The sequence below is a fragment of the Aythya marila genome (genome assembly GCF_965140915.1).
Source record: "Aythya marila genome assembly, chromosome: 8".
Classification (NCBI taxonomy): Eukaryota; Metazoa; Chordata; class Aves; order Anseriformes; family Anatidae; genus Aythya; species Aythya marila.
Genome location: NC_139049.1, coordinates 11721855 through 11738640, shown reverse-complemented (window position 1 = coordinate 11738640; position 16786 = coordinate 11721855). Strand labels below are relative to the sequence as shown.

Genomic DNA, 16786 nt, shown 5'->3' with positions numbered 1-16786 from the left:
CCCTGTCCCCGCTGAGCCGGGCAGGGGAAGGATCAGAGGGTGGCAGCAGGAGGCTGCTGAAGGTACTGGGGTAAGGCTCAGGCTCAGCAGGATCTGGATGCAGTGGCGCTGCTCAGCCTTGTACGGACACTGAGCCCGAGACTGCCCGCCTTGGAGCTGGATAACTCAGCTCAAAATACTTACAGGGTGCTCTACAGACATGTAAGGAGTGCCAGCTTTCCTATTTAAGCCCAAGCATCTAAGTCCCAGATAATACACGGTCTTTTAAAGGACAATTTTTTCCACTGTTAAGAAACAAACAGCATTTACCAAACATTTACCCATGTGTTAGCTAACATCTAAACAGAAACTTCATCTCCAGTAATTACACCCAATGCCTCCCTGATACTTCATGTAAAGAGCAAACTAAACATAACCACTGAGCCTCTTTCTAACCCAGAAAGCTGCACTTTCACAAAAGCAACAGCTTAATTATTCTATAGGTTGGGTTATACACCAAGCAACGACAGCTATTTTCTCCTAACTAAAATCATCTGGTTTTTTATTACTATTATTAACACGTTCTCTCTTTTAAACCTAGCCACTCGAAGCAGGAGGGTACAGGGACCCTCCCCTGTCTGAACACCACCAGGTAAATGTCTACAGCTCTGCACCCAAAAATCAAGGCGTTTTGTGCTCCACAGTGAAATAAACCCACAGCTTCCATCCAAGTCCCCGATTTTTTAACAGCCTCTGACGCAGCGAGTTTAAAGTTCTGCAACAGCTTCAATTAGTTTGAAAAATAGGATTTTTTAATTAGAGGTTGCACCCTTCCCCATTTAAAACAGTCGAGCTGCGAGCAGAGCCTGGCGGCTTGCTGGCCAAAACCGGAGCAGCACTTTGATGAGAGCTGCCACGAGCTCCTGAGGAAGCCACGGCGCGACCCAAACCCATCTCCCAAACGCCCGCCTCGTGGCGCAAGCAGAGGAGGCTGGCCCTGCTCCTCCCAACCTCCGTCACCACCTTGCCTCCCTACCCAAGGCAACAGGGTTTGGTGGCTCTAAGCCAGGCTCTTCTGGGTTTCTGGGCACCCCATGAAGACTTTGGGGTGTGTGGATGTCCGTTCCCTGCTGCTCGGGAAGCCTGCAGGAACTCAGATTGAGCAGAGAAAGCACCTCTTACCCCCTGGACCACCTCCCCTGCCAACATTTGCAGGTTTCTGTCTGGTTTTCCTCCCCTCCCAAGCACCCCGTTACACTCGGGCTCCTGTTTTGCCTGCCCTGCTTTTTCTTCCTTCCTGCTACCCCCTGTGGCAGCACCGTGCTGCCTCTGTGCCACTCATGCACTAACAGCGAGGCTGCAGCCCTCCCAGGCCCCCAAATCCTACCACTACCCATGGCTGCTGAAAGCTTCATTTACCAGCTCGCTTAAATGAAGTCCAGAGTCTCCAAATGAAGGCCAGCAGAGTCCTTGCCTGAGGTTTGACTGCAGGTAGAGTTGCTTCTCAAGCCACACCGACGCTGCTCATTCCTGCTCTCAGGTTCACAGCCACTCCATAAGAACAAGCTTTCCAGCACTTGCACTATCCCCGTTTTTGTTGGGGGGGAGAAGCAGCACTGCCGTTTGTCTGCAATGAATGAAAACAACTGCACGTGGCAATCAAAGCCCTTCCTTGCCAGAAATCATCACCTCTCCAGGCAGAAATGGCAGAGGGCAATACCTGCTTGTCCGTGCCACTTCAGCTTGCAGTCTGACATCTTCAATTCACTCTCGCCTTCTCAATTTAAGCCAAGATCTTGGGCTCACCTGGAAGTATGAGCAGCCATCCACCTCCTATCAACTCAGCTGAAGCAGCAGCAGCCTTCAGCAGAGGACTGGCAGCAACATAAACCCAATCCGGTGGTCCTTCTCAGGTACTGAGATGCTCTCTCAGCCAGGAAGCACTCATTCAAGTGGGAGTTTTAAGACCCCAGAGTTCAGCTGTGTCCCACAGAAGAAATTCTGCCTGCAGTCCCACAGCTGTGGGATCACAGAACCCCGCACTGCTCCCTGTGCACTGCAGCCATACAGCAACATGGGTTACTTCTGGGCATCTATTAAGGAGGAAAGAAAAAAGCAACCAGGTCCCTGCTGTGCAGAGTTCCACAATCAATTACCTTGCCTCGTTCTGCTACATCCTGTCATCACTGGATGCCAGTAGTTTGAATTTATTTACTTTCCTTTTTTTTTTTTTTTTTTCCCCCTCTCCAGTTGCCTGTGGTGTATCTGGCTAGGATGCAATGTTTTAATCCACCAGCAAGCCAGGAACCACGAGGTCAGGACGCCACACACATCACTATGCTGCAGCAGCACTCGGCAGCAGCAAGCAGAGCCACATCCCTAATTATTATTTTTCCTCAGTAAGTTTCAAAATAGCACAAGATTTCTTTTTATATAAATTAAAGCGAGGTGATAGAAATTAATTCACTGACATATTCAAAAGGAAAACTATTTCCTCTTTGCTTAAGTGTTTAACCAAAGCCTCTGCACTGGCAGCTAAAAATGATAAGCCCTCTAATTTCTTGCTTGTAGTCCCAGAAGACAACTACTACTACATTCCTGACCTCCTGAGCAAGAGGCTATATGATGCTGCACACACTACGCTAACAGCACAGCACATTGCCACTGCTAATGTGAGCTGGAAAAATATGGATATTATATGCAGAAGTTAGCAGAGCTAGTAAGATTGTGTATCTGATAAGCAGCATGTTTTCAGCAACGCCAGGTGGCTTAACTAGTAGCAGAGCAAAAAGGTATAAATCCTTGTCCTTGGTAATTCTTTAAAGGAGTTTGGGAATACAGCAGCCCAGACAGCCTCTGTACAGGATTCCAGTGCAGCTTTCTATACACGACTTTGTATTGCTGCTTTGCTTTCTAAACTTCAATCTTTCTAAAATAGAGGCTCGCGGCTTGGCACTGCTGTATTTCAATCAACTGCTTGACCAAGGACTGCAACGTCATAAATAAAAGGTGCTAGGACCATAAATTTCCACGGAGATGTAAAATCAAAGAGAACAATCCAACAGGCTCCCAGGGGGTGGGAGACCGACACATGTTCCAGCTGCTCTGTTTCCACTAGGCAACACTTGCTCTTTTCAACTTCTTCACTTACGCACAGCCTGTCAGAACCAGGAGTCCAAAGACCTAAAAATCTCACTCTGGATCTGGCGTTTTGTTTTGTGCTACAGCGAAATACAGATGCAGAGGAGAGAGACCTCACCTACCAAGCATGTCCTCGGGCAGAGCCTGGTGCTGGCAGCCCCACAAGCTGTGTGAGCGACTCGCCAGAACCAAGCACCTGGGGGACATCCGATGGCTCCATCCTCATCCTCACGTGTGTTCATGGCAAACAGCTGCCAGCATCCACCTCTGCTGCTGTTGTTCTGAGCAGAAATTGCACGAGCTGCCTATCAATCCCCTCCCTCACCTCAACGAACACAGCCTGATGGCTGGCAGTGCTGTCTGCACGGCCCCGAGCGAGGACTCTGACTGCCCGTCAGCCTGCGCTGCTTTTAACAGCAGTAAATATAAAGAGGAAGCTGAGTTTCCAGCTGCTGCTCAGAGCACAGCAGTCATAACAAAGCAGGTAAACAACACGCTGCCTCCTACTTGGTATGTCGGAGTTGGGCTTTCTTGCATGAATACAGCTGCTAAAGGCACTTACATCTGCAAAGAGACAGCAAGGTAGCAAATGACCCACGGACACTTCGGTTTACGAGAAGGACCTCTGTCAAATACTTCAAAACTAAAATAATGAAGCATTGACATGAGAAAATAAATAAGCAGTAAGGGGTACAGCATTATCCACCTTAATTTCAAAAGAACTGGGAAATTTATTTGGTGTTTGCAGGGTGATATTGTACTGCATTGTGCACAAGGAACAAGAAAACAGTGAAAAAAGAAACTGCGCCAAAAGCAAAGCATTTAAGGCTTCATTTGTGCAGCTAAAGAACTGCTATTTCCCCAAGTCTGATGACATAAAATGGGTTGCTCTGCCTGCTGGCTTGCGTGTTAGAGTAAGGGGCACATGAATGGCATGGCACAGGCTGCACCGCCCGCTGCCTCCCTGTGCCTGGAGGCTGCCCCTGCCCCTTGCACAGCTGCAGAAGGCAGCAGGGCAGAGGAACCATCCTGGGTGTCAAGATCTAACCCTCTCGGGACATACAGCAAACACACATACCTGAGCTGGGCTGAAAAAAAAAGAAAAACAAGCAACTCTGCAGTTTGTAAGGCTGCCCAAACCCACAGGGCACCGCAGTCCCTTACACGCCCCAGTCTGGGCTGGATCACAGGGATTTGTTTTTGTTTTAACAATTTCCTAGTGCTTTCTTCTTTGTTAAAGACAATTAAAACTACATATAGGCTTGCTGTTGTGCCCTTGATTTACTTATTTGCTTTTTACAAGGAGAAAGTCTGATTAGTTTATGAATTATCTCAGTGATTTGCATCTTGCAGAGTGGCCATCCATTGAGGTGGGAGCTTTCAAAACAGCTAGCAAGCAGCGCTGCCTGTTTTCAGCATTTTGTTACCATTTTTATTGTCCAGAACAATTACTGACATTTGGGTGAAACAAAACCAAACAGAGTCAAACAAAAGACTCACCGGGCACGAACTGGCACACAAAGACCTGCACAAACCCAGAAAGAAATGGGGACGGAGAGGAGCAAGGACGCCGGCAGCACTGCTGTGCAGCACGCAGGAGGCTCCTCTCCCCGGCGTGCTGCATTAGCACGGCGCAGGGAGGCAAGCTTTAAGGAGCAGAGCCATAATTCCACGTAGCCCCACGCCACCTGATGCAATTACATTAGTTTTATACTACAAAAGAAATAAATTTAGACCTTAACCCAAACTAAGCACACAGCAGGTGCCTGAACACACTGAAGACCCAAACAGGTCTTCTCCTTCCTGCTCTCCCCATCCCCCTTGTAATCCTGCCTACGCCACCCTGCTCCTCTTTCCCAACCCCAAAGAGTGGCTGCTTGGACAGATTATCGAGGGTGACATCTGTTTGACTGATAGACAAAACAGGAAAACACGATGGGCGGGCTCGTTTTGTTTACAGACCAGTTTTTCCAATGCATTTCTGAATTTCCAGAAGAAATTGTCAGCCTGCAGGAAATCTGCATATTTCGATCTGGAACTACATAATATGATTTACCATTTGCTAATGTAGTTCTCAGAAGCTGACCAAATATAAAACCTATAGACTGAAAAAGAGCAAAGCTTCGTGCTCTGGACAGACATGAAGAAGGCAAATTTGAGCACTGAGCCCAGGTTTATATTTAAAAAAAAAAAAAATCAGGTCTGGATTTCAAAATGCCTGTTAACATACTTGGATACAGTTTGCATTTGAGACACTGCACAAAACCTAAACTGCCTTGGAAGTGCTACTTAAATACAAGAGGGTCATCAATTTAAATCAATTGTTAAAACACTTTGGTAACACCTGGTGCAACCTCCTATGATGTACACACGCAGCTCTGCTGCAAGCCTAGAAGTTGTTTCACCTTCCACTGTCTCCTGGAGTTACAAATCCCCCTTTGCCATGTTTTAGTTTCCCTCAACTTGCCTGTTGCATTTAAAATGTGGCAGGGAAAGGTTATTTCTACAGCAATGGAGAAGGAGGAGGGAACAGGGCAACTGGCCGCCCACCCGAGCAAATATTGCCCCCTGCAGTACTCCCTGCAAAAACACCCACTGGCCACTGAGCAAATCCATCTGCGTTTCACCTGCAGGCTTTCCAGCTTTCGGGACTGCTCTGAGCCTGCAAGCAACGGTGCTTTTGATTTTTTTCTTCGCTCTGCAGTTTGTTTTCTTTTTTATGAGACGGGCTGCCTAATCCCAGGGGTCCTCTCCTGGCTGCTCTGACTGCCACGACTCGGTACTCCCACACGCCAGCAGCGACAGAGGTATTTTACTCCTGCTGACTACTTGGTCCAGAGTGCAGAGAAATCAATCTTCCTCTTCCCAAACAAAGCACGGGACAATAGGTGAAAAACAGCTTTCCTCCCCGTAAACATCAGCACTGGAATTTCAAACCTCTGAGAGCTTCGAAAACATTCAGCAAACATTTATTTTCTTAGAGCTCAGGCTCTATTTCTGCTCTCCTTAGAGATGCATCTCTGCTGTTGGGATTCCTAAAATGCAACTTCCCTTGTTACACAGTGGAAATCTTTGTGCAGTATGGATGAGGTTGAATTACAGTTAGTTAACTAAGTTAAAATGCCCATTTTTTTCCTGATACACATATAGAAAATCACGAACACCTCCTGTGAACTTCAGCTGTCAAAGCAAACAGACAGAAGGCCTCTGCAACGGTTCAGGGAAGGGTGCCCCGCTGAAGTTAGTCGCATGACAGGTTGTTGAGATTGAACTGGTAAATGTGCAATATAAGAAATAGCAGAAGAAAATATTTAGAATCGAGAGATGCCAAAACTGCAATCAGCAAATGGAAGGCTAAAACTGATGAGCAGCTCTGGATGCTTTCTTTATTATTTCTTTTTATTGTCCAAGCCGTGCCATAGAACCATCTTGTTACAAGAAACAATCAATAACAGCTCCCAACTGCCTCGCCGCACGTGCTGTGCACACCTCCAGCCCGTCCCTTGCAAAAGGGACTTACTTGGGGTGCTGAGTGCTATCCTGCTCCTGCCTCGGCGTGGTCCATGCCTGTGGACAGACCCAACTCCCGTGCTGATGTGAGGTCTGAAACATCCAGAGGTGTAAATCCACTGGGGATTTCCATGACACCAAATACATGCCGGGGAGATTAGAGTGTGGAAAAGCAAATATCGCTGCTAAGAACGCCTCGAAAATGTTGAGTGCCATCAATGCCCAAGCATACAGCTGAGACAGCGACGTACAGGAGAACAAAGTTATTGCACAGAGATGCAAAGCACTCAGTTTGAGACCTCCCCAGATCACCCAAACCACTGCTGACACCCAGAGAGTAGGTACTGCAGAGCCCCAGCGTGATGCAGGGGGGGACGTGGGAAGGCAATAAGGGGCGGGTGGCTGGCCGGGAGAGCACCTGGACCCTCACACATAGCAGCAAAAGCCACAGAAAGCAATGTGGCATTTGCTGCCAGCGAGGCAGGAATACGACAGGTGAAAGTATGAGAAGCGAAGCAGCCGGGACACATACACCTCTCTGAAGCAGTCAGATGTGTTGACGGCATAAAACATTTCTGTTTAAGAATAGAGAACACAAAAGAATTGCTTCATAAATTATTCTGTGTTCTGGAGAAAGAGTGAATAGACTTTAAGGACAGGTGATGTCTCTGAAATATGCAAATGGAGCTGAGCTGGTCCAAGCAATTACCTTTTCACTGCCTGGAACTCCAGACTAAAAGGAATGACTCAGAAGAAAGAACAAGAAACAAAAGATGTGCTAAAAGGTAGAAGATGACGAAGGTAGATGGCACCAAGAGGAGAATCAAGGCAGGAGTTGAATCCTGACCTCCTAACAGCTGCTCTTGGGAAAAGGAGCAAAACCATCCACAACACAAAACATCAGAAGACCACGCCAACAGGGAGATCCAACTGCAAAAACATCCAGAAAGGCAATTGTGATCAGGGGTTATAGACTTCTGGGTTCAAGATAAATACAGCAGCTTTGTGAACGTAAAGATAACTTATCTCAATATACTTTATTGTATCTGCTGTTTTTAACATCTCCTTCCTTGCTAGGTTTTAGACAAAAGTTCTTATAGAAGAGATGAGGCATGACTACCAGACGGCCTGCTGGTGGCAAGGATGAAGAAAAAGCTAAAACACGGGAAATGCCCATGGAGATGACCCAACAGCTGCACCACTATTGTCAAAAGCAGCATTCTAGCTTCACACAGCAGGAAATAGCTGTGGGCACTGCCTCTCCACATTCAATTGTCTCCTGTAACTGCAGGTGCTCCAGCCTCCAGGTAGGAACAGGAAGAAGGTGGTCGGATTTTGCCTGTTAGTGGTGTTCTCGGTGCTTCTGAACCCGAATTCAGGATGCTCCTGCTGCATCAGTACACGTTCACTTTGGTTTTGTCCCCATTGAAAACAAAGAAAAATTACTACATTAGAGCAGTCTGATGCTGAAAACGTACTAAAGTTCAATGCACTAAGAAACTGCAAGGTCAACGTGAAGGAATGAATCAAGGAATAATCAAGAAAAGTGAAAGAAGTAGATATGTTGAGACAGCACGAAAACCACTGCATTTATTTCCATTTTATTTATTAGGAACGGACAACCCAAAGGCCACAGAGCAGTAACAAATCTGTTGGGGAAGCTATCTGTCTATCTATCTATATAGTGCTCCCAAGTTTTACATTTTGCATACTTTGTACTAAAGGATCAAGACAAGGCTCAATGCCCTTTGCGAATACATGAAACCGGAGAGGAGGAGGATTGAAGATAACACAAGAAAGACTTTAAGGGACAAAGTGAGCAGTTGAAGAGAAAATATGCAGGTAATATTGGGACAGCTTCCAACAGCAAAATTCATGAAGCTACACAATGAGAAATGTGACAGCTTCGTACTCTAATTGCTGCCTGCCATCTGTAATGATCCAAAAGCTGAACTTTTCCAATTTGTACCAAGCTTTATATCGCATTTACCAAACACTAGGAGTATTTCATTCATAATCTATAGAACACAAGAGCAATTCAGAAATTGAGCAGGTGAACATGGAAAGGAGACAGTGACAGTGATGAAGAACCTCGTAATGTTCCTACAGATCTCTTCTATAAATCCAATTTGAAATTTGAAGACTCAAATAGCTATTATTCCATCACTGCCCCCCGATGCACGTACCTCCGTCATTTTAAAGAACAGAGCTCCCTCTCGTGGCTCCACAAAGTGGATGTGGTAGGAAAAAAATTGCAGCATGAGATAGATCAAAGAAGAAGAAGAATCCTGGCAGGATTTTGGTTGTAGACGAGTGGAATTAAAATGAAAATATTGTAGGAAGGACAGATGGAATCTTTTAAAGAATCCAAAGCCATGTGTGCTCTAATGCTAACTTTTAAATTGCATCCTCTGCTCTTTTAACTTCCTGTTAGGCCTTTCTGCAGTTCAGCAGATTCCTTCAGTGTAAAGCTCTCACAGCTCTTTTAACAGATTTCTAGCTAGGAATAGGCAAGGAATAGGGGAAAAGGGATAAGGACAAGAAGCACGGTACCTGTGCAGTGGTAAAGGAACAGTAAACCAGACAATGCCGGGCACTGAGACCACACAGAGAACATCATTGGTTTCAAAAGGTCAAGAAATACATGGTTATATGAGTGAGAGAAACTTATCTGTTGAAAAGCTGCAACAAAAAGCATTCAAAGAAAGAAAATCACACATCTTTAAACCACTCAGATGCCCTCAGCCCTGCTATTGACACAGAAGCTTCTGCTCAAGCTCTAGTGTTGCTCTTTAATGCTGCAAACCCACACTTTTTGCATCAACCATCCATAAACAAGGGAGGACGGCACAACACATGAAAGAGCAAACATGCTGGTGCAATAGCATCACCCCACACGGTCCAGTTTCTGCTGAGTCCTGAGGACAGGGGTATGCAAAACAAAAAACATGCTCACACATTCATTCCTCACCTTAGGGGAAGAGAGAAGGAGCAGCACTGCAAACCATTCCTCGTGGTTTCTTAAAAAAAGATCTGAAAACTACTAGATTATTCCACTTTCCTAGCTGACAGCTTTGTAACCTGAAGGTGATGCCTCTGAAAAAGGTAATTCTCTGAAGCAATGAAGTGAGAAGAGTACCCCAAGCTGAACTTGTCATCATGCACGAGAAATCATGCATGATGACAAAACAAACACAAGCTCTACACACAAAAGGTTCAAGAATTATTCATTTTTTTGGTCAATGTTTAACGAATATTCAGGATGTTTCACTTTATGCTGCTGGGTAGCCTCCTCATAATTTTTTTAAATTTAGGTAGAATCCTGAATATTCCTGTATGACCATTTTAGATCGGACAAGAACTCACACAGCATGTGGCTGACTTTTGCTAACCGCACTGTACAGCACATAAAACTTTTTCCCCAAGATATTAAAAAGGGTTCTCTCTAAACAACACCTGCTGCAAAAACAGGATCAAACCCACAGAACATGAGCTAGTAAAGAAGACAATTACTCTTTAGACTGAAGAGCAGTACCAGAAGACAACTGAGAATCAAATTCTTGATTCATAGGCTGGTGCTCAAACTAGAATTTGCTTCCAAAGTGCAGGACAAAAAAAGAATCAATTTCCTACTGTGCGAAGAAATTAATATGCGTTCAGCATTTTGCTGTTAGTAAAATATCTCCATTCTAACTCCAGTTAAAAGCAGTATTTTTCCAAAATCCAATCCTCTTAAAAATTATATAAAAATCAGTCTATAAACAGAGAGAGATCCTTAAATACTCAATCAAGTAATAAACCTGGCAGATGAAAGGCAGATTAATTAAGATGACAGTACAATCTCCCTATAACAAACACATACAGGGCTTAAAAATACGCTTGTTATGTTGGAGCACCTAACCATAATCAGATTTGGTAATTTGCTCTATCGAAACAAAAAGGAAACATTTTCAGAATTGATCATTCAGTTCACATCACTTTTATGGAGATTACTTTGTATTGATCAACATTTAAAGAGTAGTTGAAAAGACAAAGATGAGAAAAGGATAAAAAGTATCCTTACATGCTAAATACAGCATGAACCCATAAAAGCAAAATAAATTAGATCACTACAGCCAAATCAACCCTGCGCATGTGCTTACTGTAATGAAGACAATTACGAATGAAAAAGATGGTTCTTCAAGTTTCAGTCTTAACAAAAGGGGAGTTTTAAAACGGATTTAGAGTTTGACCTGCTCAGAATGAAGTTTCCTACGCAGCAATTGAAGTCTGTGTGAAGCTGAACCGATGCTGGCTTTGAAAAGACACAGATGTGGGTTTGTTTTCCAAACAGTGTTTTCACATTTCCTACCTGTGGGTTCCAACTGGGATCCAGTTTTTTCACTGTAGCCACATATTCCTCCATAGCTTGATGAGGACTGGTGTCTCCCAGGGCTTTCCAGGCTTCCCTAGGACAGAGAGCAAGATATCAGTGAGCCACTCGGAGACAGCACAATGTCTTTTTACTGTGTCAGCGGTGGAACACGGCAATCAGAGTCACATATATGATTTTAGGGGCTGTAAAGCTATCTTCCATTCATGTGGAAGCAGCCAACATTTCAATGAAGCCATGACTGCTGCCAGTGCAGCACTCCAATACAAAAGTGTCTTTTAAACAAAAGCCATCCCATGGCAGACACTCTAAATTTTACCTCCTCTAAGTCAGGGCTGTAATCTGTTGACAGAGGAGACAAGCTGCAACGCAAACTAGAGCCTGAAATATGCAGGGTTTACAAGCGTTTCCTCTTACCATTTCTGTTTCCCCTCAAAATCGAAGAAGCCTGGCTTTGGAGTGTTACAGGCTCCGAATTTCACCTAAAGAAAAGAAATTTCCTTCTGTTAGAACAAACCAAAGGGAAGGGAACTTGCTTAAGAAAATACCAGGTTCGGATGGCTCGGGGTCCTTTTATTCTTGTGCCAGATGAAAAGTTTTTGAGGGAAAGTACTGACACCCAACTCAGCTGTGTTTTACCCTTGTTTTAGCACTCTCAATTACTACACAGTTACCTCTGCATCGCTGTGCTTGCTTTGTGTGATGCAAGGGAAGCAATTTTGTTAGGCAGCTCATTTCTTTTGCATGCATTACCCAACAGGGATCACCAGCAAGTGATTTCTCACTTAATGTTATGTTTATTACTCAGCCAAATGCCTCATTCTCCACCAGTATCAAGAAAAAAATCTGTTGATTAGGGTTTCTAGAGAGATGATTATTCATTAAGGATGAAATTCACCTGCTTCCGCACCAAGTTTGAGTAAACAGACTTTGCTTAATTATTTTCAAGGTCCTCGGGAAGGCAAGGGGACAAAGTCAGGGGGAAGGAACGCCAAGCAGCTTCTGAATCAGCTCCGAGGCATCTGGCTGCACAGGAAGCACTCTGCGAGCGGAACAAGTCGAGGCCTGAGCACAACCGCCCGAGACGAAGCGGGCTGGCACGAGGAGGCACGAGTGAAAAGGGGGAAAGGGAGAAGTAACAGGAATAGCACCACACCAAATTTAGGGGATGGGTGCAGAATCAGGCGTGCACTTCTCTGGCTCCACTCTAGCTCAGAAACGCCAGAACTGACGAGGTTCCCAAGCGGATCCCGACGTAAAAGCGTGAAATGGACTTAGCACCAGGGGGCCTCAGCTGGGTTTTCATATAAAGGCGTGCAGATGTGACACACAAAGCTGCTTTTTTCATTTCAGTGGGGTCTAGCAGCCCTATCTCCGTTACGAGCTCGCCCACAGAAGGGAATGGAGAGGACGGACAAAGGCTTCCCCTGCCCGCAGCTCCAACAGCACACGCACGCTGCTGAGAGGCTTCTGGTGATAAGATCGTTTCAGGAAGAGCAGTGAGAAGACTGAGACACGGTAACGTTTTCCTGAAAGTCAGCTCAGGAGAATTTAGACGTGAACGTGCCTCTGTGCCTGCTGGTGAACACAGTGAGGACTCACCAGACCTGGCTGCCATCAGCGCCCCTTCCTCTTACAGAATAAAGCCCTCGGCACACAGCTGCCTCAGCAAAACGGATCCAACTGAAACGAAAATATCACCGTGGAAGGGAACGGACTTACACAAAGCGTGGATTCGTCTTAGTTTTTTTTACATTCAGCTTAAGGAAAGCGGTGCATGTCCTGCAGGGATAACAAAAGGCCAAGAAACCCTTGGTCCACCAGGCAGGCACGGCCTGGAGGTGGGCAAAGGCTGCTGGCCAAACACGCTGTTAGCCGAGCAACGCCAAATTGCATCCCCCCGTTATTTGCTATTTGTAAATGAAATATGCTCCAGTGTTCAGGCAGGTGAAGTGCTTAAATCAACCAACAATTCTTCACCTTAGCAGGGTGGGGATTTTCTGCTGAGGATGGGAATCATTAATCAGGCCTTAGAGCAAGCGTGCCCACGCCGAGAGATATTTATTAGTTACACCATGTTTTCATTTCGAGTGCTAGAGGAGATGAGGGACTAACTGAAATTAATGCTCTGCACATCTGACCATCTCCTGGCGAGCAGTCCCTTCACATCAGGGCATCTCAGCCGGCCTTTAAAACAACACATCGTGGGTTTTGTGGAGAACTGGGGGAGAGGACGAGCAACAGTTAAGCCCCGTAAATCAGTCACGGCTCATTTGTGTTGTAAACGTCTCCTCCTGTGCTCAGATATGGACTGGACCACTTGTTCCATAAAACAAAAGAAACACGGAAATAAAATGTGAATTCATTATCTGGGTGGAAAATGCCTGCCTGGCAATTCTTTGGTACAAAACTGGCCAAGCCAGATCAAAGAAATATCATCTTTTTTAATATTAATTGTTCGCTGCCGTCATCAAAACAGGACAGCAGTTCCTTTTCTCCAGATTTGGCATTCAGAGGCTGTTCCAGCACTGAAAAGACTGTTAGTAACATCAATAGTAATACAAATCAAGGAACGGTAGTTAAATTTCATCCATCAAGAGTGGGGGGAAAAAAAAACCACGCGTGTGCCCTGTTTGCTATTTTGAGATATATTAAAAAGGCTTGCAGTGCTTTTGCTGGAGAGAAGAAGAAAAAAAAATCTTGGCTTCCTTCTTTCTGCTGCAGGACTCCATAATGCAGCAGAAGCCAAACAGGAACCTAATGGTAGGGGAGACTGGAGCCCAGTAGCCGAGGAAGGGGATTTTTAGCTAAATAGACTCCTGAACCATGCAAAAAGCTGACCCAGGCAGCTCTGAATGGGCTGTGTCTGCGTTTGTGGCCAAAAGGGAAATTTAGAAGCCCTGGCTGATGCCTTCACCTGACGGCTGGAGGTCACGACGTCCAGAAAAGCTCCTGGACAGACTGAGAGATGTGTTGGTGCCGTGTACCACCAGATAAAATCTCAGCTGTTGGGCCGTCCCGTGAAAAAAAATGAGATTCTCCTTGCTCATCACACCACAACTGTTTTATTTTTTTCTTCCCGGTGGTGGGGAACAAACTGCTGCGTGCTAAGTTTTCAAGTAACACGTTTATGCAGCGGGAAGTCCCAGCTGCTCCAAAATCCTTAAGTTTACCCTCCCCAGGGGCAGCACAAGCCCCTGCCAGCAGCACTGGGTTTGCAGCCCGGAGCATCCTGCTGGTGGGCAGCTTTCCCAGCCTCGGGTCACTCCCAGGGAGGTTCTGGACCCGCTGCCTGCTCTGAAAGACAAATGCTGTACTGGTCTCCATCACCACAGCTCCCGAGCCCCCCTCTTTGGCATTCCCACAAGCTCTACCACCTTCACCTTACCGCTGCAGGCTCAAGGCAGGCAGGATGAGAGATCTGCCCAAAAGCAGGGGGAGAAACAAAACGGGTCCCAGGTGAGAGCCCTGCCAAGCAGTCTGTTCTTCCCCTGAGTCGTAAAGCCAGCAACATCTTCTAAAAAGCTCACTGGAGGTGACAACTAAGCAATTCCCTTATTTTCAAGTCTCTGACACATAAACAAAATCAGAGAGAAAAGTAATAAAACCCTGAAATGGCCTCCAATAAAAGGTAATAAAATCCCAGGAAAACGGTTATATACCCAAACAGTTGGAAATAAATAATATACAGTATTTTAACAGAGAGCTCAGCTGTTACTGCCACCCCTTTTATGACGGCGCTGCGTCCTAAATCAAAGCCCTGAGCAACATAAAACACCGCGCGGAGGAAAGACAAGGGTGCCAAATCAAGGGCAGCGGACAGATCTGAGTCAGCACCTTTTGTGTGCGAGCAATACCACTGCCCACCGGCGTAATATATTAGCAGCCCATTACGCATGCTGCTACGGCTGCTGTAATTAAATAGAGAAAACTCGCATTAAGCGCCATCACGTTGATTTAAAGCCCCAAACGCTGCAAAAGTCCAAGTTAGCAGAGCCTAATCCTGCAGCAGCTGTGCGAGCTAGCACCGGAGGCACAGAAACCAGGGAGCTGACACAGCCCCGAAGCAAGGAGCAGGCGGGTTCTTCCCGTGCATCCTCTTGGCCGGGGACAAGAGGGACAGAGGTGGAGGGGATGGAAGCGCCCCTCGGCTGGAGGGGACTGGACATCGGTGCTGACAGTGCTAATTGCTGCTGTTTCTGCCTGGTATCAAACCTTGTGAAAGAGTTTCCCATTTTAATCATTTTTAACTGAAACATTAAATACTCTATTGCTCTTACAGAGACAACCCTAATAAATATTTTAGAGTCTGCTGACACTCACAGAGAAGTACATCAGCGACACTTCCCCTTTTCCAACTGGGACACTTACAAAGCATTTGCACCAAAGCCCTTCCTTTTCACCTCATTCTCGTCATGGTCTTAGTTCTTACAAGTTTTCCTGGCACTTTTTTTCCCCTCCTTTTTCTTACGAGGAGGATGAAACCTGGAGACCTGTTTAAAAAAAACAGGCACCAGAAAAACCTCAAGACAGAGCCTCACACGGCCAGTCTGTTCTTAACAGACCGCGTACAACTCATGGCCCAGAGACCACAGCCTGGGAGCCACCAGCTTGGTGGATAATTAAATATTACACCAAAAAAAATAGAAATGCTTTTAAGTGGCAGTAGCCAGACGAGGGTATTCAGTGTGGGAGACAAATCATGGGGAAGATGTACGCGCCTAACTTCAACTATTAACCCAAACGGGTGGGATTCGGTTCTGGGCAATCTTTTGCCATACAGGTGACTCAGGTTCAAGCTTTTACCCTTTAATCTTCCACGTGCAACACAAGTTTTAACTCTTCTGTTTTTCCGGGTGAGCCAACTACAGCTCTCTGCACCTTAACTGGTGCTTTTGACATCAGTTCTCCCGGAGGAGCAGGAAAAGTCGCCTTGCACTTTCCAACACGGCACATCCCTGAGTTGCTGATACTCAGGGGCTGAATGGGAGAGGTGTCAGTGAAGGGGAAAGGGTCCCTCACAGAAGGGCTGAGGTTGTGAGGGACCCGTGAAGAGCACCTAGTGCAGCCCCCTGCCATGCAGGACCACGAAGAGCACGCCACAATCATGAATGGTCAAGGTTGAGTGGGACGCCTGAAGAGCATCTCCCAGCCTAGAACATTCCACAACCCTACAACCTAATGCCCTGGCGACCCCCTGAACCACCAACCCGCCTCAATGGGGCTCCACAAACATCCCCATCCTTCACGGGGCCGCATCCAAACCCCACGGATTCAGCACGGGGAGCCCGGCAGGCGGGCGCCCAGCACAGAGCAGGGACCGAGCCCGTCCCCGCTGCCTCCCAGCCCCACCGAGGGGCTCTCCGTGAGGGAGAGGAGCCGGCCGGGGCCTCACCTGCTTGTAGCGGGCGTAGAGGTAGAGCAGCTGCTCCTTGCTGGCGGCGCCCAGCAGCCCGGGCAGCCGCTCGGCCGCCTGCTCGAACAGGGCGGGCAGGTGGCGGCCGCCGGCCGGCTCCGAGCCCCCCGAGTCCCCCGAGCTCCCCTCAGCGCCGCTGCCGGCCGCCCCCGAGGGCGACGCCATGGCGGCCGCTCCGCCCGCACAGCACCGCCCCGACCGGCCCCGGTACGGCGGCACCGCGGCCCGGGGAGAAAAACGAGCCGAGAAGGGACGTTCCGGGACCGCTCGGCACCCGCCGCGCTCAGCGCCTCAGGCAAAGGGGCTGACGGCCCGCCCGGAGCTGAGGCTGAGCTCGGCAGCCGCATCCTGAGCTTGGTGCAGGAGCC

General features: G+C 47.0%; 1 protein-coding gene across 2 annotated transcripts in view; it reads right to left on the bottom strand.

The window, feature by feature from the left end:
* ACBD6 (acyl-CoA binding domain containing 6) overlaps positions 1–16583 on the bottom strand; it is a gene marked incomplete at its 5' end in the record, with an annotated part of 73864 nt that extends 57281 nt beyond the window's left edge. For both annotated transcript variants that reach the window (XM_082766447.1, XM_082766446.1), the window contains 3 exons: positions 10982–11078; positions 11420–11484; positions 16398–16583. In XM_082766447.1, coding sequence (XP_082622573.1) covers positions 10982–11078; positions 11420–11484; positions 16398–16583 — 348 coding nt within the window. The remainder of the gene's footprint in view (positions 1–10981; positions 11079–11419; positions 11485–16397) is intronic.
* Positions 16584–16786: the final 203 nt, after the last annotated feature.